Here is a 22,252-nt window from a genome sequence, read left to right as displayed (position 1 = left end):
TAGAAAAATTATGACATTATGCATGTTTTAAATTATGGGTTAGAGATAGATAGCTCCAAGGCTTTTATTATTAAGTTTTTAAAGTTAATTTCTAATATAAACTTGAAACCAGGGAAACATATATGAAAAAGAGCAAGTAACCCTCTTTTGAGGAAAATTTTCAAAAAATTCATGGAAAATCTGTATTATAATTGAATCATGCATGAATTTCAAAGTTTTTCATACTAAAACTTCCTTTTTTACTACATTTCCACGAACTTTTTGAAAATCTCCATGTTTGACATAGTCCATATTTTGTCAGATTTATCTCATATTATTTTTCCCTGATTACATTCTTTTCCCTCTATTTCCAGAGGTGGTAGTTATAAGAATATGGTATATATTTCTTCAATCCTAATTGATAATATATAGGTATCTACAAATAGTATGCTATTATATATGATCTATAGGCAGCATATAGCAGTCATTATATTTCTTATTGTGTTTAGATAACATGAATATTGAAATTTAAAATCATTGCCTATTGGGACAAGAACTTTTTTTTTAAGGGAAAGAGTTTATTGAGGGAAACGCAACAGACTAGAGGGAAGGGGAGAAGAAGGAAAAAGAGAGAGAAGCAGAGTGTAAGAGAGAAATCCAGAGAGAGATCAAGAGACAGAGACAGACAGAGAGACAGAGAGATCAAGAGATGGAGAGAAAAAGAGCCACATGTTCAGGAACAGGTCCTTTTAAAACTTTGCTGGGGGAGAGGGGGCAGGCAGGGAAGTAGGAGCAGCGAATCCCATTAGAATGGGGGTGGGGCTGACACCAGTGGTTGGGCCCTGTGGCCACCTGGCTTCCAGCAATGACAGCAGGGCCTAGAGCCTAGGATGGTTACTGGGGTGTAAATTGCACCATAGTTAAGACTGTGCCATTTTACTAACATTCCCCACTTTGTTTTTTATATAGCAGGAGTTGCATGGGATTATGTTAGCCCAAAAAGTCCAGGAGGGGTAGAGGGACGATGATCTGTCTTTAGAGCTACTTCCTGTTGCTATGGGGCGAGGTAACCTTCACTGGCATGGGGCTATGTCTCAATCTGCTGTCTCCTGGGTGGGGAGCCGGATAAGGACTAGTATTTTTAATAATTCACTATTCATAATATTCCTGCTGTGTGGCAAAGGGTGGCCATTGTTAAAGGTTTATGTGATTGTTATTTTCTCCTTCCTCGGGAAGACTTACTTCTTCCAAAAGTATCTTATTATAAGCAATAGGCATACATAATTACTTAACATGTCACTAAGTATTGAGTGGATAGTGTGACAACCTTTTTTAGTTATCAGTTGACACCTCTAGATGTGCTGAAGTCCTATGATGCTGCCATCTCCGTTGCAAGTGAATATATCCATCATGTGTAGATGGTAATGGTGATAAGGTACTTTGGTTTATGGCTCTAACCACATTGTAAGCTATGTATTTTAGTGGAGAATTAGTCCTTAGCATTGTTGAACCTGATTAGTTACTGTATCACTTATACCATGGATATAACAGTGCTGATGGAATAGTGTTTCAGCTATGATGATGTAGAATATACTCATATTTTTTACCCTATTCATCCAGCTTCTGCCTTCTATCCCTGAACTTATTTTTTACTTGTGTGAGACTCAACGACTGTGTAAGTCAACAGCTGCCAGATGTTAAATGTAATTAAGGCTGTACATGTATTTGTTACCTATAACATGTGTTCAGAACACAGGAAGCAAGGTAGGAGAGGAAGAAAAGGAAAAGTCTTGATTCAGTTTCAATTATTCTCTCCCTGTTTAATGGATGCTAACAGGCACTTGGAAACTGTTCTTCTAGAAGCACAGTGGCTGGATGCCTAACACACTTGAAGGTTAACATCTGATTCCTAACAATGATTGATGAAAAGCCAACTGAGAGAAAGAAACTGTTTTTTTTTTTTTTTTTTTTTTTATTAAACTTTTATTTAATGAATATAGATTTCCAAAGTATAGCTTATGGGTTACAATGGCTTCCCCCCTCCCATAACTTCCCTCCCGCCCGCCACCCTCCCCTTTCCCCTTCCATTCATGTAAAGATTCATTTTCAATTCTCTTTGTATACAGAAGATCAGTTTAGTATATATTAGGTAAAGATTTCAACTTTTTGCCCAAATAGCAACATCTAGTGAAAAAACTACCATTGGATTACTAATTATAGCATTAAATAGCAATGTACAGCACATTAAAGACAGAGATCCTACAGAATTTTTTTTTTCAAATTAATTAATTTTCTATGCCATTTCCATTTTAACACCAGGTTATTTTTTTTTCATTTCCAATTCTCTTTATATACAGAAGATCACTTCAGTATTAATTAGCAAAGACCTCATCAGTCTGCGCCCACACAGAAACGCAAAGTATAAAAATACCGTTTCAGTACCAGTCGTAGCATCACTTGGCTTTAGACGACACATTAGGGACAGATCCTGTATTTAAAAACAAGAATAGATAATTAATATTTCTCCCAAATATCTGCAGTCACTATACAGTGCCTGATCAGTTCCTGAGGCATAATGTCTGCTACATATATCTTTACTCGGTGACTGTGCTTGAGCCGTCTTGCCAGATGTCAGACTGTTGAAGGGTTAAGTAACTCTTAAGTTCTAGAATAATCCTTCACTGATAAGAAAGTCAAAATGTTTTTAAAACAGTAAGCGCATGGTGGAAACAGGACCTTGATAAGGGTTTTGCATGCAGGGGTCATGCAGGTGCTGTTGTCAAAATTTCAGTTGGTAAGAAAGTGGGATATTATATTACTGAAGGGAATAAACATGAAATATATCTAAGTATGTTCAGCTCAGTTCAAACTGCTTTATATTTATATTGTGGAAGAATAAATTTTAAAATTTCATTGTTGATTATTTTGTATTTTATACTTACTAGTAAAGTAATAGTCATACTAGTAATAATAATGGCTAGTATTTATTGATTTCATATTTTTCTGTACTGTTGTTAATGTGTGAGTATAACACAACAACCACATGGGATAAGTATAACTATTACTTTATTTTGTAAATGACAGAATTGAAGCATAGTACTATTAAATAGCTTGATTAAAGCAACAATAGACTAATTTTTGGAATAATCAAAGAGTTCTCCAAGCACCTTAAAAATAAAAAAGTGAAATTAAAATGAATTAAAGTCAGAAATCTGAGCATCGAGTTGCAAGGGATTTTTCCCTGATAAAAAGGGCTGGGGGCTGGCACTGTGGCACAGTAGATTAATCCTCTGCCTATGGTGCTGATATCTAATGTGGGCACCGGTTCTCATCCTGGCTGCTCACCTTCCGATCCAGCTCTCTGTTATGGCCTGGGATAGCAGTAGAAGATGGCCCCAGTCCTTGGGCCCCTGCACCCACGTGGAAGACCAGGAAGAAGCTCCTGGCTCCTGGCTTTGCGTTGGCTCAGCTCCGGCCATTGCAGCCATCTGGGGAGTGAACCAGCAGAAGGAAGATCTTTTTCTCTGTCTCTCTCTCACTGTCTAACTCTGCCTGTCAAAAAAAAAAAAAAAAAAGCTACTATCAGCATTACAAGTGAAAAATTGTCCCTTGGGCCTGGAGCAAGGAGAAGGACGTCAAACTGACATTCCCACAGTTAGCCAATAAACCTGAAGAGAAGTGCTTAATTGTACCACATGGCCTGGAAAAAAAAATACAAATATCCTCAGTGTGGGCCCTTGTGATTTTTGAGAATTAAATAAATATGAGCTGTAAGTAAATATAATTAAGCACACAAGAAAACAAACCTTCATGATTACAAGTGAACAAATCAATAAACAATTGATTTTGAATGTTAAAGTCATAAAACATTAGAATTTGTCAGATATATAATAGCAACTAATTATGTGCAATAGAAAAATTGAAATGTGCAAAGCAATAGAAATTTTATAAATAAAGTGTGAATTGTCAAAATTAAAAGACATTAAAATATAATAAAGACCATCAGAGAAAAGGACAGCATGACAGCTATTTAGTTTAATTAGTGAATAGTATAAAGAATATGGAAATGAATAGATATTTATAAGAATCATGGCTGAATAACTTTAAAATAAAGAAATCATGAGTTCACAGAAATTTAAATTTAATTTAAATATATAGCATATATTAAGGAATATCAGAAATCTAAACAGACTAATACAACAGACATATTGTAATTCTAAGGACACCACCCAAAATATGTAATGTGATATCTGGAAAGTACATAATGAAATTTAAATGGACATTTTTAAGGCAGTAGCCCATGATAAGCTAGGAGAGATAGTACAAACAGAAAAAGAAAAGACTAACTGGAAAAACGTAATATGAAAAACCTAAATCTAACTATAATTACATAACCATAACCTATAATTACATAACCATAATTACATTAAATATAAATAAGCTCATACCTCTGAAAAGATAGAGATTGTCAAGTTATTTAAATAGCAAGTTTTATCTATATGCTATGTACAAGAAACATGCTTGAAATAAAAATAAGCAGAAATGTTGGAAGTAAACACATGAAAATGAATTCATAACACGTTTATTGTTTACAAAAAAAATAAGAATGTTGGCTTCAGTATTTTGTATTATGTAAAATAAAATTCAAGACCCTGAGTGGGGTTGGCGTGGTGGGATAGCAGGTTAAGCTGCTGCCTGCAGCATTGGCATCCCCTGTAGGTGCTGTTTTGAGTCCTGGCTGCTCCACTTCCTATCCAGCTTCCTGCTAATGTATCCAGGAAAGCAACAAAGATGGCCCAAGTCCTTGGGCCCCTACACCCATATGGGACACCTGGAAGAAGCTGCCAGCTTCTGGCTTTGGCCTGGCCTATCCCCAGTCATTGTGGCCATTTGGAGAGTGAACCAGCAGATGGGAAATAACTCTCTGTCTCTTTCTCTCCCTCTCTCTCTGTAACTCTGCCTTTCAAATACATAAACTAAATCTTAAAAAAAAAAAAAAAAACCTATACAAGGGAGCGTTAAAAAATTTATGAAATTTATGGAGGAGCCAGAGTTGTGTTGTAGCAGGTTAAGTGCTTGCAGTACGGGCATCCCATATGGGCAACCAGTTCAAGTCCCAGATGTCCCATTTCCAATCCATCTCCCTGCTAATTGCATGGGAAAGCAACTGAAGATGGCCCAAGTGGTTGGGCCACTGCACTCACATGAAAGACCTGGATGAAGCTCCTGCCTCATGGCTTCAGTCTTGCCCAGCCTTGGCCGTTGCAGCCATATGTGGAGTGAACCAGCAAATGGAAGATCTCTGTCTCTCTCGGCCTCTGCCTCTGCCTTTCCCTCTCTGTACTCTACCTTTCAAATTAAAAAAAAAAAAAAAAGCTTATGGAAAAATTATATTAAAAGATCACATACACTGGAGTCTTAGCAATACATAGTACTGGCAAAACTGGGTATACATTTATAGAAGAATTAAATTAGATTCCTTTTTTTCATCATGTAGAAAAATTATCTTGAGATAGATCAAAGGCCTAAATATGAGACTAGAAACTATGAAGTGTCTAAAAGAAAACATGAGAAACACTTGAAGACATCAGTGTAGGTGATAACTTTTTGGATAAGACCCCAAAAGCACAGGCAATAAAAACAAACTGGGCAAGTAGGATTACAAAACCAGAAACCAACAGTTAATATAGTGAGTAAAGAAACATCTGACAGAATGGGAGAAAATATTTGCAAGCTCCTTACCTTAACAAAGAATTAATATGCAGAATATATCAACAACTCAAAAACCTGAACAACAAAACAACAAATCCCTTTAAGAAATGGGCAAAGGCCTGAGTAAGAGTTATTAAAAAAAAAAAAAAAAAATACAGGGGCCAGTATTGCGGCATAGCCTGCAAAACCATCTCCTGCGACACGCCATTCAAGTCCCCTCTGCTCCGCTTCTGGTCTAGTTCCCGGCTAATGGCCTGGGAAAGAAGTGGAAGATGGTCCAAGTGTTTGGAGCCCTGCCACCCATGTGGGAGACCCAGGTGAAGCTCCTGGTTCCTGGCTTCATCCTGGCCCAGCCCTAGCCGTTGCTGCCATTTGGAGACTGAACTAGCTGATGAATGATCTCTCTCTATCCTTCCTTCTCTCTCTCTAATTCTGACTTTCAAGTAAATAAATAAGTCTTAAAAAATACAAATGTCCAATAAATATATGAAAAAAACACTAGCCAGCAAGGAAATGCAAATCAAAACCAAAATGAGATTTCACCTCATCCTCATTAGAATGGCTACTATCCTAAAGGCAGAGTAACAAATGTTGCCAAGTCTGTAGAGAAAGGAGAACTTAAAATCACTGTTGGTGGGAATGTTAATTAGTGCGGCCACTGTGAAAAATAGAAGAGAGATTTCCTTAAAAACTAGAAATAGATCCTGTAACACAACCCACCAGTCCCAGTACTGAGTATACTCAAAACACATGAATTCATTATACAATGAATACATGCTCCACCATGTTTATTGCAGCATTGTTCACAATAGCCAAGATATGATATCAGTAAAGTGTCCATCATCAGATGACTAGATAAAGAAAAATCTGATACACACACACATATGCACAATGGAATGATATTCAGCTATAGAAAATTTGTAGCAAAATGGTTGGAACTGGAGGGCATCATATTAAAGGAAATCAGCCTGAGAAAGACAAATACTTCATGTTCTCTTAGTGGGAAGTAAAATTAAAACAAATAAGAAAAAAACTCAAAAAGAAATGCACATGTATAATAGTTTTGCTGCAAATACAGTATCTTGTCAAACTCTTAAGTCTTTGCCAGACAAATTATTAGGAATTACATACTTCAATCATTTTAACAATTTTGTGACTATTTTACAATTTATATGATAGAAGTTGAGCATCATTTCATCTGATTATTGTTCATAGCCCTTGCCTGTATTCCTGCTGGACTACAGGCTTTTTACTTCTTATTTGTTGAACTCTTCACTTATTAGAGCCATTCATCCTTTGACTGTAATGTAAATCAAAATTTCATTATCTCACAAAATAAAATATTGTTAAAAAACATGTTTGCTGTACAAAACTTTTGTAATTCATGTGTAGGTTTTTTAATTTTTTTTTTGTAATAGACATTCCCCATTCACTTTTTTTTTCAGGTTCTTTCTATTTAGTTGAAAGGCAGAGTGTTGCAGCGAAAGAGGGAGAAAGACATCTCCTGTCTTCCCCAAATGGCTGTAATAGGGCTGAGCCAGGTGGAAACCAGAAACCTAGAACTCCATCCTGGTGTTGCGTGTGGGTAACTGTATTCCAAGCACCTAGATTGTCTTCCTCTGCCTTCTCAGGCACATTAGCAGGGAGCTGGATGGGCAGCAGAGCAGCCAGGACTTGGACTAGTGCTTTGATATGGGATCCCAGCATCACAACATTGCATCCTCCAGGAACTTTTTGGAATTCTGATGTATTACTCTCTAAGTCCTTATTATATTGTTACTATATGTTAATGACAAAATATTCAGTCACTAGAAATCTATAATTATACTAATCTTACAGGCATTTATAAAATAGTCCTAAATAGACAGAAAGCAAACTTTGATAAACTGAAGGAAGAAACGTCCATTGGCTGGAAATGTCAATATATATCTTGCAGTTATTGACAGGACAAATGAATAGCAAGCTAGTAGCAGTGTTTACAGATGTGTAGCCTGTAATGCATATAATGAAAAGCAAAAATGACTGGATATTAAAGACATAGAATTTTAAAGAATCAAATTTTAAAGGTATACAAAAGGACAATTGAATAAATTAAAGGGATCATTTGTAACATCAAGAGTAGAAGTTAATAAACTAAAAAATGTGCTAATAAATGGAATGAATCAAGTAGAATTTTTTTTTGCTAAAAGACAAAAACTATCAAGTATGTAACTAATGTAGCAAAAAGGATAAGGTGCAAATAAATAATATGAGGAATAAAAACCAAAACAAAGTTCTACAAATTGAGCACACGTTTAAAAAGATTAAAATATTCATGGATAACTTTGTGGCAACCTATTTGGAAATAGAGCAAATAGGCACATTTCTAGAAAATCATAATGTTCCAAAACTTTGCATATCAATTCACACACACAAAAAAAGGTGTTAGTAATCCTTTAAGAAAGAACTAAAGTGAGTTTCTTCATTGTAAACTGATGTTCAACCTAATAGCTGCATTTGTTGTGTGGTTACTCTTGACAGGCAGTGTTCTAAGCATTTTTATCTGTTGTATCTCATTCACTGTTCACAACAATCCTATGAAGGTAGATGCATGTTTATGTCCATGTTAAAAATGAGCAAAGGGAGACTCAACAGAAGTAATCAATCCTAAGGCTATATGGTTAACAAATGTTTTTGAGACAGAAACTTCCAACTCTCACTTTCTTAGCCTGAGGCTATATAGCAACTTTTCTATAGGTCTGCTATCTTAATTAATTGAAAAACTGTGTATAAAAGCATTGAGGATGGTGCCTGCCACATAACAAAGCCTCAATCAATGTAAGTTAATCTGGTAGCTGTTCTAAAACCTAGGGCAAAGAGACCATTGCAGCTAACACAGGACTGTGCCTATTTTTATTCTCATAAAAAAAAAAAAAAAACTGTTTGAAAAGATATTTTCTGTTGATCAGATGAATGCCAGCGTTTGTAATGCACTCACATAGGATAACTGATTGGCATAGTTTTTAATACTGGAATTGATTTTTAATCTTGTTGGAATTTCCATCAGCAGAAAAGAGTCTCCAGCTCACTCAGTTCTTGGACATTTCCTGCCCATCTATGAGCTGCCAGTTGCTCAGCAGACCCTATTGTGACAGCTGCCTTTGGGTTTTAAAATTTGAACTGTGTTCAGGCTGAAAAAGGCCAATGTCCCATGTCCCATTCACCTTTTTGTTTGAAAGTTACACAGCTAATATACAGCTAACTCCAGAATATCAGTAAGTCCTCTGTTTGCTAGCAAGGTTGATGTCTCCTTGATTTGAAATTTGTGGATCTACATTGGAATATTTCTAGTTACATATTGTCAAAGTTTTGACACATTATGCATTTATATGGTTTAAAATAGTCTAAAAGTTTAGTAACATCAAAACATTAACATTTTAAGTGTCACACATGAAAGTTGCAATTCTTAAAATGTGTTTTTGAAATATCAATATTTGACTTAATTTTTATGAGTTATAATGCATGTATACCTACTCTGTAGTTTTAAGCCATTGGATTTTTAGTGAATAGTTTTGTCAACATTTGGCAAAATATCTGAATATGTAAAGAAGATGAACTTTAGAAGGGCATTAAGAGAGAGTTTATGTGAAGAATTTTCATATATGCAAGCATAAAACATTAGAATGCAAAAATAATTCCCTCGGTGTCTTTCAAAATTTTAATCATTACAAATACAAATATGTAATTGTTTAAATTTATATGGAGATGCTGTTTTAGATAGTGTTGATAATTGATTATTTTGTATAATTCACACTTAATTATTCAACATGTAAATATGGTATTTATAGTAAAAATAAGGTAATGTACATATTATAATAGATTGGCAGTATATTTTAATTAATGAAACAAAATGAGGCAGATGGTGGTGCAGTACAGTAGCCAGGCTGCTTCCCAAGATGCCCGTCTTCCATATCAAAGTGCCTGCTTAGAGTCAACCTCTTCCAATTCATCTTCCTGGTGATATGAACCCTGGGAGGCAGCACATTGTTGTTCAGTTACTTGGGTCCCTATCACCCACATGACAGAGGCACATTGAGTTCTGGACTCCTGATTTCAGCCTGACCTATCCTGGGCCAGTGTGTGGATTTGACATTTGAGGAGTGAACTAGTTCATGGAAGATATTCTCTTTGTCTCTTACCCACCCTCTCTCCCCTGCTCTGCCTTTCAGATAAATAAAGCTTTAAAATGTACAAACAGAAATGAAAATTCTATGTTATTACTTATAATTGCCTCATTTTTCATGAAAACTTTTTATTTGGCAGAGCTTAAGGCATCAAATCAAATCACCTGTAACAAAAAGGAACTATAACAGAAATTTCATCTTTTTTTTTTAAATAACAGCTAGAAAAATCTGAAGTCAGTACCTACTACTAAGAACTGGCATTGTGGTGTAGTAGGTAAAGCAGTTGTCTGCAATGCCAGCATCTAATATGGGTGCCAGTTCAAGTCCCAGATGATCCACTTCCAATCCAGCTTCCTGTTAATTGTCCCAGGAAAAGCAGCAGAAGATGGATCAAGTTTTTGAGCCACTGCTACCCAAATGGGACACCTGGATGAAGCCCTGGCTCCTGGCTTCCACCTGGCTCATCTCTGGCTGTTATGGCCATTTGGGGAGTGAACCAGTTGATGGAAGATTCTCTCTCTCTTTCTCTCTCTCTCTGTAACACTTTTAAATAAGTAAATAAATAAATCTTTTAAAAAAATCCTTATTACTGACTTTAAAATGTAGACTCTAACATTTATTCAAGAAACATGACCTGTGTGTTTAACATAAATAATCCCAGAAAAATCCACCTAAAAAGGAGTCAGTGTTTAAAAGAATTCATATTTCATAATAAAACATGTTCTATAACTTTTGAAAAAGTAAAACTAATTACCAATACTATTTTTTAGTATATGTTGAATACTATCAACTATTTCAACTGTGCAATATTTTTCAAAAGGATAAAAACGTTTTTGGGTGGGATATATGTTGTAGAAAAAATTTATTAATTGTGCAATATTAAATACTTCACTTTAGACTTACATTATGTACAATCCTAGTGCGTCATTATTTGCAAAAAAAATTGATAGAGTCATTAATTTTCATTAATCTGTTATTTAAATAATTATCACTCCTTTTCCAAGCTGAAATTTTCCTGGTTCTCAGTATGATCAGTATTCTTTTTTAACTATAGGCTAGCTAGTTGAGGTATTAGGTTGTAGAATTTTCACTCATATTTACATCTTCTATTTTGCTGGCTGTCCTCTGAAACTGAGCCTGGGGGAATGGGACACTATTGCTCTTGTGCTGAATGGAAGTGAAGTCCAAGTTACCCCCAGATTCTCTGCACTTAACAGCCTGGTTGAGAAGGAAAGGAACCACTCCTTAAATGTTCCCACAGACTTTTTCTGAGAGTGGTGGTGTTACTAAATTAAACATACCCTGAAACTAGTAGGAAGAGGGAGAAATGAGGTAGTATTCCAGGATGCCCTAACGAACTCCTTCACTGACACCACTGTGAAGGTGTCAAGAAAGACTTGCTTCCACTGGGTAAGCATCAGAGTTCTGGGTTACTAGTTGGTCTTTGATTCCACCCTGCTGTGTTCACAGCAGTATGGAGGTGAGACCTCTTGTTGCAGCTGACTGTATTTTGGGTTTATTTTCTATGCTACTATGTGCAGTCATCTCCAGCTGCAGGTCTGAAATGTATGAGGTAAAGTGGACACCAAAAGAACTTACCATCACGTAATTCTACAATTACTGGGCAGTAACAGGTCTGCCCTCTTTTTTTCCTTATTCAGTGTCTTAATATGTGTTATTTCTATGTAATGCCCAGGAATTTCAGCTATAGTTAATGGTAGAAATGAAGGGAGATGATAAATCTATTTATGTCCAGAACCAGAAACTGATCAGATCATTTTTTGTAGTCCTCATTATCATACCAACAATACCATTTTATTTACCTTATTGATGCACTTAATTCTAGTATACCTTGATTGCTCTGTGGACCTTTTGATAATTTTAGTCTTTGTTTGCATAACTTCTGTCGACTTTATGAAAATCTTTAACTTTACTATCTTTTCCATTTAATCTCAGATTGACATCATATTGCTTTCTGCTGTCAGCAAGTAATCAATGACCCAGACATTAATAGGGTGGTTGGCAAGAGAAGAGATAGTGGTAGTAGATGGGGATAGACAGAGATTAAATTTATAGATGATACTTGGTGACTATTTTCTTGTTGTAATAACTTGCTTCGCTGTGTAAAATTTCTTCTCTTAAATTCGGCGGACTTGGATAGTAACATTTAGATAATAAGAGTTTTCTGTATTGCACTCCACCCATTGCTACAGTTAACTTTTATCTTCTTGCCCTCATACTAGAGAATCTGTTTAAATGCTGACATTTTCAGTGCTATTTGTATACCCTGGTATTACCATGACATGATAATTCTGACTTAGCTACATATGTGCTTCTCCTAGTTAAAGGTTATTTCAAAGTGTGAGAAGTTGGTGAAAACTTAGAAAATAAAGCTATGATTACAATGCACTGACATGTATTTCCTTAGAATTGTGTCCCCAAATAGAATTAATAGGTGAAAAGATGTCTTTCAATAACTGTGAGTGTTGGACAGTTTTTCTTCAGAAAAGTTGTAGAGAGGATCTGGGTTACTCACTGAGGTTATATTATCTACAGAAAGATAGCCTACAACCAGAGACATTTATCAAGAGAGTTATTTTTAAAGACCTATGTTCCCCTATCCTGATGACCTAACAATTGTATGTTCTCCCAACGTTTTAAATTCTATTAAAATCGCATGATGTAAATATCACATTTTTTTTAATTCTTTTTATTTGGGAAACAGAAAAAGAGAGGGAGAACATGCTTCCATCTACTCATTTAGAAACCTACTACCTGAGGTTGCCTGGGGGCTGAAGCCAGGAGCCAGGGATGTAATCCATCTCGTCCATGTGTGTGGGTAGTAGGGATTGTACTACTTGAGCTACCTGTTGCCTTCAAGAGTCTGCACTGGCAACAAACTAAATTCAGGAGCCAGAGCTAGGAATTAAAGTTAGGCACTCTCATATGGGATATGGGCATCTTAGCAGCTAGGCTAAATGCCTGCTCTTAAATATCATAGATATTGAGTGATCATTCATCTATACAAAGAATGGCTCTGGCCTTGATCTCTTAACATAGGGTCACACTGGGAAGCTTATCAGCAATAGTCATAAAATATGTATTTTAAGGAAATGGATTTGGCATCTCCTCTACATGCAATTTATTTTTTTAAAGTTAATTTATTTAGTTTTTTTTTTTGTTTTGTTTTTGTTTTTTTTTTTTGGACAGGCAGAGTGGATAGTGAGAGAGAGACAGAGAGAAAGGTCTTCCTTTTGCCGTTGGTTCACCCTCCAATGGCCGCCGTGGTAGCACACTGCAGCCGGCGCACCACGCTGATCCGATGGCAGGAGCCAGGTGTTTCTCCTGGTCTCCCATGGTTTTTAAGGTGAACAAATTTCATGTATGTTATATATACAGATTTAGGAGCATGGTGGTACTTCCCATCCTATACTCCCTCCCATCCAGGCTATCACCTTCCCTCCTCCTTCCATTCTTAGTCTTTCTTTTAATTTTTACAATGATCTATTTTCAGTTTATTTTATATTCATAAGGTTAAACCTATACTAAATAAATAATTCAACAAATAAAAAGCAGAAAATAACACTTTTCCTCAACAGTAGAGAGAAGGGCTATAAAAAATCAACAAATCTCAAAATGTCAGTTTTGCTCATACACATTACTTTTACTACAGATCAGGGAAAACATGCTATTAGTCTTTTGGGGACTGGCTTATTTCACTAAGATCATGGTTTCCAGTTGTGTCCATCTTGTTGCAAAACACAGGATTTCATTCTTCTTTTTTTTTTTTTATGGCTGAGTGGTGTTCCATACTTTATATAAACTATAATTTCTTTATCCAGTCATCAGTTCATGGACATCTGGATTAATTCCATATCTTAGCTATTATGAATTGAGCTGCAATAAACATGGGGGTACAGATCACTCTTTCATATGTTGATTTCTTTTGGTCTGGGTAAATTCCCAGGAGTGGGATGGCTGGGTTATTTGTTAGGTTTATATTCAGATTTCTGAGGTATCTCCATACTGTCTTCCACAGTAGCTGTACTAGTTTACATTCCCACCAACTTGGCTACATTCCCTTTAATAAGCACTATCAGAGAGGTTGGAGGCAGATGGAGGGTAAGCAGATGTTCCGTGAATACTGAAATATTGTGCTTCCTCTTTATCTTTCTACAAGATAGTAAAGAAGGAATCAAGTATTGACTGCTTTCCATTAGAAATCTTAGCTTGGAGAATCACACAATGACTGGTTTCTCTCTTCCATTCAAAGCTGCCATGGAGCTTAATAAAGACATAATTGTACAAGATGAATTAGAACAAAATCAGTCTTCCATCAATGAGCAAAGTAAGTGCAAAACAATAAATTGACATAGTATTAACAATTCCCCCATAGTATTTTACATGCTGAGCAGAAGTGTATAGCATGGGACTTTGTGCTGTAAGATGAAGGATATGAAAAATGATTGTCTAAAATTCATTCATACGGAAGAATGTTTGAATTAACTGGGTGTGGGAAGAGCAAATGGAAGGTAGCATATAGCTTTTCAATGCAGTCAACTCCCAGTCACTCCAAGTATTCACCCAGTTCTAACCAGATACCTACCTGATGGGCACACTGGGCAAGCATGAAGGGCTGGACCTTCCATGGTTTCCTGTCCTGTCCCTATGTAGTATTTATTCCCATATAGACTGTACTTTATTTATGTGATTCTTTGATTAAGATTGCTTTCCTGATTAGACTGTAAATATCATGGGCTGTATTTTTTATAATGCTTACTGTTAAGTTCCCAGTGCCTAGAACCACGCCAAAAATAATAAATATGTGTTGCAAGATTTACTAGATGGTAAGTCACTCTTGCCTTCTGCTGTGTGTATGACTCACTGCTTCACCTGGTTTGCCTGGGAAGCTCTTGGTCCAGAATCTCTCCCAGGTCCTCAGGATGAAGTTTTTAATCTTTGCAATAGTTGCCAACAGTAAAACGCAGAACTAGAAATTTGGGGGATGGGTTAGCATTTTGTAGGATGGTCCTGAGGACAATGAAAATGTTTAGAAGGTAATTTGTTTAAGAAACAGTTTTGTGTTTAGAGCAGAAACTTTTTATTCTATAAGTAAATATGAATTAATTCATTGTCTTTATCCCAGTGAATTCAGCCCAATATTTCCAATTTTCTATAGAATGTTTTTCTTTTGAGGCTTGGGAGATATGAGCTTGCTTTTCTTTCTAATGTGTCTGATGTCTTTAAAAATTTATGCACATTTTACTTGCTACAAATTTGTCTTAACAAAATATTATTTTAGTTTCTTATCATCAAGTAAATATTATAACTGAAGAAGGAATACCATGTTTATTCCGTGGCTTCCCATGACCCAAGCTTATTGCCTATTTACACCACTACCCAGGTAGCAGAACCCATGTGTTGCTGTCAAAATTGAGGCTCCAACAACTGTTTCTTTTTGCTTGAGAGGGTCTTTGAAAATCATTCTAGGTAATGAGATGTGGAAAAACCATTGGGAAAGTTGCCTTAGTACACACTCACTTCATTTTTGATGGGATTATGCAGTTAAAAATCCTCACATGGAATCAAAACATGACTGTGTGTATTGTTTTCATTTATTGTGAGAAAATGAAGAAATCTATTTCACAACTTTTTAAAAAAGTGATGTGAACTCTGAGGACAAATTGTAAGAATATTAATATTGAGCATCTTTTCCCAATTTCTTCAGAATGAGAAAAATAACAATAAGGAGAAAGGTCTTGCGATGGTAGATATATCTAAACTCAATACCTTTATTTTTATAGACTATTGATACTGAAATATATACTTTAGTGTATGATTGTGAGACTGTACCTAATTATAAGGGATGAAAACTGGAACAGAATACCTTGGGTAGGAGTTTCAGACAACCTGATTTTCTGAGTCTAAGGAATATGGCAACACTTGGCACAGTACTGCAGGGAGTGAGGCCCTTTTTCCCTGCATACCCAGCAGGTAACCACCCCATGCTGACAGGAAGTGTGTTTGGGTTAGCTCTCCAGTGAATGAGTTGCACTTTACAGAAACAATCACTTATAGAATTTGGCTTGATTTCATTTATGCAGACAAATAAGGCTGTGGAAGTTCAGTGTACAGTGAGAAAAGAGAAGTAAAAATAGAAGAAAATCTATGTGGTTATTACAAATTAAGGCCACATTAGTTTAATAGGAACAGTTGTTGGGAGCTCTTTAAAATAAAAGCTGAAAATGATATCACATATGAAAACTGTTATCAAATATGAAATTATAAGTTTGGGAACATGGATGAATGCTAAGAAATGACACTAAAGTAATAAACATAGAAAGAATGACCACATTTTTTACTTTGGTGTTATAACATTTTCTCTACTCATAACATAGAAATGCCTTTCTTCATTGCTTTTTTTCATTTTCATAAATTGGTTAAAGCCTAAAGAGGTCAGCTTTATTCATCAATAGAGTGGACCTCACGATTCCATCTCATTTGCATTACAACCTTAAAATGTCTTTTAAGAAGCTGAATATTGATGCACACAAGTAAATACAGCATTCATTGTGTAACAGTGTTTCCAGGTTGCTTTTGATAAAAGCTGTTTGACACAGTAGAAATTATACAAGCTTGGGGTCTGCAGATAGAAAAGTGAGTCCTATGTTGGCCACCTGCCCAGGTGTGAATGTGAACCCAATTTTTAACCTTTCTTTGTATACTAACTTTTGGGCTGTTAGATTTAAATGACATCACACCTGTAAAGTACCTGGCTCAAGGTCCAGTACATGGTAAGACAGTATTCAGCAATGCCTGTTCTCCTTGCCTGCCATCAAGCCGTGGTTCCACTCCTGTATGCCGCACATTTGCATACATTCACTTGGCATAGGTGAAGCATACCAGCAGCTTTAAATTCTGATAGCAAAGAGAAGTTATTTAACACCTTTTAAAAGCAGAAGAAATAGTTCATCCTCCTTTGGTTGCTGGTTTCAGATACACATTATCTGTATTTGTTTAAATTACGTTTGAACATATACTATCACACATGGCACAGAGTGATGTTGAGAAAGATTTAAGGGATAAATACCTGAATATTATATTTGAGTAAACTAGGGCTCATGGAGTTACTAGATTTTCCACAATGGGATTCGTTGGAAAGCAAAGACTGGTTCCCAAATCTTTTAGCCACCACTCATATATTAGAGGGTTGAGATTTCATGACGGGAAGATAGATGGCAGATTGAGGTTTTGCTGTGAACTATATGTGTGACCTTGGATAAGCATTTACATTCTTTGGTCCTCAGTTCCTTCATCTATAAGTTGACTACAGTAGTATTATCATCTTAATAATGTCATAGAATTTTTCTGAATGTTTAATAAAAATTGCAACATAAAAGATTCCCAAGTAAGTGCTTGATATACCAGGTATATTCAAAAAGTTAGTGGAAATGTCTATGATGAAAAACTGCTTAGGTTTCAAGAATTTTTCCACCCATAACTCATCTTCTAGTTTTCCCCAAGAACTTGGTTATCACTTATTAAGATAAACTTACCTATTAGGATAAACTTACTATTTTTTCAGCTACATGTTTTGCTTCCTAGATAGCAGTGTTAAAATGCCCAGCATCTGAATTAAAACCTGAGCATTGTATTTTAGGATTGATGTTTACTTTCCTTTGTGTTTTCTTCAAAATTTACCGCAAGATCCAAAACATGTTTCTGTCCAAAACTCATTTCCGTATACCGTGGCCAAGTTGATAGATTTGTTGGATAGAAGAAGTATCTGTTCTTCTGTTAAGAATTCCCTTTAACTTTGTAAAGCATTTCATAAATTTTAATCAGGGTGTGCCTCTCCCCCCAGGAACTAACTTCACCCTTGCGGAACTGGGCATCTGCGAGCCCTCCCCACATCGCAGCGGCTACTGTTCCGACATGGGAATCCTGCACCAGGGCTACTCGCTGAGCGCAGGTTCTGATGCTGACTCGGACACGGAGGGCGGGATGTCTCCAGAGCACGCCATCCGACTGTGGGGGAGAGGGATAAAATCCAGGCGCAGTTCCGGCCTCTCCAGTCGTGAAAACTCAGCCCTTACTCTGACAGATTCTGACAACGAAAATAAGTCAGACGAAGAGAACGGTAAGTGTACTTCTTCTATACCTTTTACTGTTCTGCGCATTTCACCACATAAAGCCTGGCGTGTTTTTGTTTTCTAATAAGGAGGTGTAATGAAACCATTCATTTTCTTTTAAATCGACCTTGTCTACCAGTTGGCGCTGGGAGAAAATAAACCAGCAAGCCTCAAGCACACAAGAAATGAGAAGAGAATTTTCAAATCACATTTTGATGATAACACAGTATTCAGGTGTAGTCAGTTGGTCTTATTAGCAAGTAAATTACATTGCAAAAGAGGCACCTTGATAAACTATGACCTATACCTAGAAAATGTCCTCTCTGCACAAGTTTCTAGGTCTTTGTATTGATTTCCCCTTCCCAGTAAATGGCAACCTGGGTTATTTTTATTTTATTATTTTTTTTCACGAAGATCTCTTAAGAACCCTACCTTATCTTAGACTTTCATTTCCAGGCGGCAGTGCCTCATATCCGTATTGAAGATCAAACTTGGAACAGATGCTCTGGAGTTTAATAATGACAAATAGGAAGAGACTTGTCTTAAAAAAAAGTATTTTCTTCTGTTTCCTTTCCCCAGTCCCTATGTAGGTTAATGGCTTCCCACATCTTCCATCGCAAATCACTAGTGCATATCCATCAGCTTTGTTGGTGGGTTTTAATGAAACTTTGAAAATCAAATGCTTCCGATCATTAGGCAGTAAATATAGGGAAGCCCAAGCAAGTCATTAAAGAGATAAGGTGCTTATTTGTGGATTTCTTAGCGACTCAGAACAGTGTTCAGTGGAAAACATTTTTTTTTTAAGATAAATTGCATTAGGTACAGCTAATTTCTGAGAAAAACATCAAATGCTGTGTGGTTTGTTATGAATAGACTGTGTGGCTGCTAAAAGAATTATCATTAAAATGTTTACAAATAGATCAGTTAAGAATGTTTATTTAAGCTACTATAAACTTCCACTAGAGCAGCTTTAAGTATTTTCTTTCATTTAAAAGAAGAAAAAGAAATTTGCAGGCGGACAGCTTGTTGTGAATGCAAAAGCATAGCTAAATATCCTTTAATCTGGAGAGTGTTGAAAATACATCATTTCCTGGGTAAGTTGCATATATTCAAAATGATAATACTTTGTTGCATTTAAATTTTCATTTAATTCTGAAATAATTTATTCTACAATGGTAACAAGGGGATGAGTTTTATTTCTGCCTCTGTTCATGTAGCTAATCAAGGTGTGCTCTTCAGGAAGAATCTGCACTTGACTCCTTTTGAATTTTAACAAAATTCTGACACTTGGCACATTCAACACTCTAAGGTGCTTATTTGATAGGAAATTACTTTTAGAGGTTTCTATAAAAGCATACATTGAATCCATTTGCTGATGTCCTTTTTCAACTTCACAGTGTGTCACATACTATTTAAATGGAGACATTTGATTGCCTAATAAATAAAATCACTTATGATCGAAGAACTTATAGCACATGTTTACTAAGGTGCTTTAGCAAATGTCCCTTAGTTGGCAGTCTCACATCATCTGTGCAGGGAACCATCTGTCTCTACAGGATCATTTATACATACTTATAGAATCAGTACTCTCTCCTTTCTTATAGAAATACACGGATTTAGATGTAGATACATAGATATGTAACAATCTATACATAGATGTGTGCGTGTGTGTGTCCATGTATAGAAAAATTCAGTTAGGGGAAGTTTCTAGTGCAGCCAAGGGAATAAAAAAATACTTGAATTTACCTGGACATGTTACAGGTGGAAACATTTTATAACTAATCATTTTATATATGGTTGATCAATAGTAGTCTTTTGCCACTATTTTTTGAGACATTTGAACATTTTTCACTTTAAGGGAATCTATACAAATTCCTTTACAGTGATAAGAAATAAGCTTTTAGATATAGTGTGTTGATTTTTTTGTAATGCTAGTTATAATGCAGTCATAACTACATAAATAAACATGTACATAGAAACACTAAAGCAACTATGTTTATAAGTGCATCGGGCAAAAGTGTGGAGAGGATATTGAAGCCAGATGTGATCGATGGTTATTTTAAAACACATAGGTAGAATGTCTTTTTTTTTCTCTTTTAAAAAGTCATTCAGTATTTCTTATATTCAAAAGATTTACCCAATGCATGTACTATTTCTCAAAAATAGGAAATTTTACACATTACTTTGTAAACTCTTTTGCTTAAAGTAGGTGCAAGCAACTTTGCAAACTAAGGTGTTAACTTCAGTCAACTTCCTGCTCTTTCTCTCTGACAAATTCTGTTTAGCTCACAAAGAAATCAATGCTTTTTCACATCACTGATTTTATGAAGTTTGGGAATGTATTATCATATAGATTGACAGTTGCCTCACTGGTTCCACACCACAGCATGGACACTTACAAAGCCATCATTAATTTCTCACACTTGCACCCAGCAATGGCTTCCTCTATCATAAACACTGTGTTCTTCAGAAGCAAATCAATAACCTTTTAGGTATGCCTCTCTTGAAGAGGAAGTAACAAGTATCTATACTTTCAGAAAGAAGCTCTCCAATTCAATTTTAGATTTCAAGGATACATGGTCACAAGATGAATCCTTTCTATGAGATTCTATATGTTTTAATTTCATTTTTATGATGGGACTTGGGTTCCATAGATTTTCTACACAGTGTTTATTTCAAAGCTCCCTTAAAAAGAACCCAGTTGTAATTTTGATAAGCACGGTTAACAAGAGAGGACAGATCTCAGAAACCAAGTTCCATTTCTGAGGGTGAAGCATATACGACCTTCAAAATCAGCTCGTACAACCCTTGACTTTACCAGTTGTTCTTCCTAGAACAGTGTTGAAAGGGCTTTCCGTGTGCTACTCTTAAAAAATTGTTCCACTGGGTAACTTGACAGACCCATCACACTGAACACACCCGTAGACTTTAACCTGTCTTTTTTTTTTTTTTTTTTGCAATGTAGATGCATCAGAATCACAGCTACCTGCAGTATGGGTATATTACATTCACAGTATAGATTCTAAATTAATATCATGCTGACTTGGGCTGATTTGCTTTAAATAGATAAAGCTTTCAAGTTCATGGTACCTTATCTGTTTCTTTAACTCTTATTTGGGGTTAATGATGGCTTGGCTAGAAATGGCAATGAAAATTGAGATGGGGAGACCAAGTGTTTGCTGCTGTGAAATTTGACTGTCTATAGAAAGGGCTTTCCCAGTGACTTTAAATTGGAATGATACTTTTTTTTTTCCCAGTAAGAAATGTCTGACTTAAAATATGTCCTCTCCAAAGCCCTTTGTATCACTCGAGTTAGGGAGAAAATGGGGCAGTCACTGATACACAGAAATAACTAATTGCCTCCTTAAAGACGCAGAATAGCACACACTGTAAAAATTTGGTCTATGTACTCTTGACTCCCTTAGGCAATTTCTTCACCTTGGGGACTCAAAAATATCCTTGAGGTTTTTTTTTTTTTTTTTTCCCTGCATAATTCTAGTTTCAGTTATTTCATTGGAAATCCAGAAAGAAAGAAAAAAAGAAAAAGACAGTAATAAGCTTTGGCCATGAGGATAGGAAACTTGAAATTACAGAAAACTGGATCTGGCACTGGTTAGAGCTTTGAGGAAATTATTTTTCTGCTCCTCTCTGGTTCTACCCAAAGTAAATAAGAGCAGTGTTCATTTTCCTCTGTTGTCAATTGGGAAATTTATAATTCTCATAATGTGCTTTGAGGTTGAAAATATAAATGTTGGGTTAATTCCATTGCATTTCACAAAATGCAGTTACGAAACGAGCTGGCTCTAGGCACATAATGGATTTGTGTAAAGTGTTATTTGTGATGGAGCACAGGTTCTATTAGATTGTGAGGCCTCTTGGCAGAAGTCTGCCTGTATCTGTGTCCTCAGCAGGCTTAGGCATACCCAGGGACTTGCTGCTTGTTAATTGGGACAGGAGGAATGAACCTGAAGGGGATGTAGGATTTTCCTTAGTACCAGAGACGGTGTCTGCAGGTTGTTACATCCTATTCATGTGTCCCATGAGGTGAGTTTCTTAAGTTTTCCTCTTTGCTCTTCTAAAAGCTGCTCCTCAATAAAGTTAACATGAGAGTGTCCCTTCATTCAACACACGTGAGACTTGCTAGTGGGCTTCTCTATCTCACATGATTACTCTTAGGTACTCATAAGTATATTTATTGTTTTGTGGTCCACTCTACTTCTCTTTCTGCTATCCTACAAGTACAAACTGAGAGAACACCTGGATCTG

The 22,252-nt window shown here is 36.0% G+C and overlaps 1 protein-coding gene across 9 annotated transcripts in view; it reads left to right on the top strand.

Moving 5' to 3' along the window:
- TENM2 (teneurin transmembrane protein 2) overlaps nucleotides 1–22,252 on the top strand; it is a 979,180-nt gene that overhangs the window by 75,805 nt on the left and 881,123 nt on the right. For 7 of the 9 annotated variants that reach the window (XM_062189665.1, XM_062189666.1, XM_062189664.1 and 4 more), the window contains exon 2: nucleotides 17,719–17,994. The exons of the other annotated variants lie outside the window; for them this stretch is intronic. In XM_062189665.1, the coding sequence (XP_062045649.1) occupies nucleotides 17,719–17,994 (276 nt within the window). The remainder of the gene's footprint in view (nucleotides 1–17,718; nucleotides 17,995–22,252) is intronic. 9 annotated transcript variants of the gene reach the window in all.

This window comes from Lepus europaeus, chromosome 4 (genome assembly GCF_033115175.1).
Source record: "Lepus europaeus isolate LE1 chromosome 4, mLepTim1.pri, whole genome shotgun sequence".
Lineage (NCBI taxonomy): Eukaryota > Metazoa > Chordata > Mammalia > Lagomorpha > Leporidae > Lepus > Lepus europaeus.
This window is presented reverse-complemented; position numbering and strand designations above follow the sequence as displayed.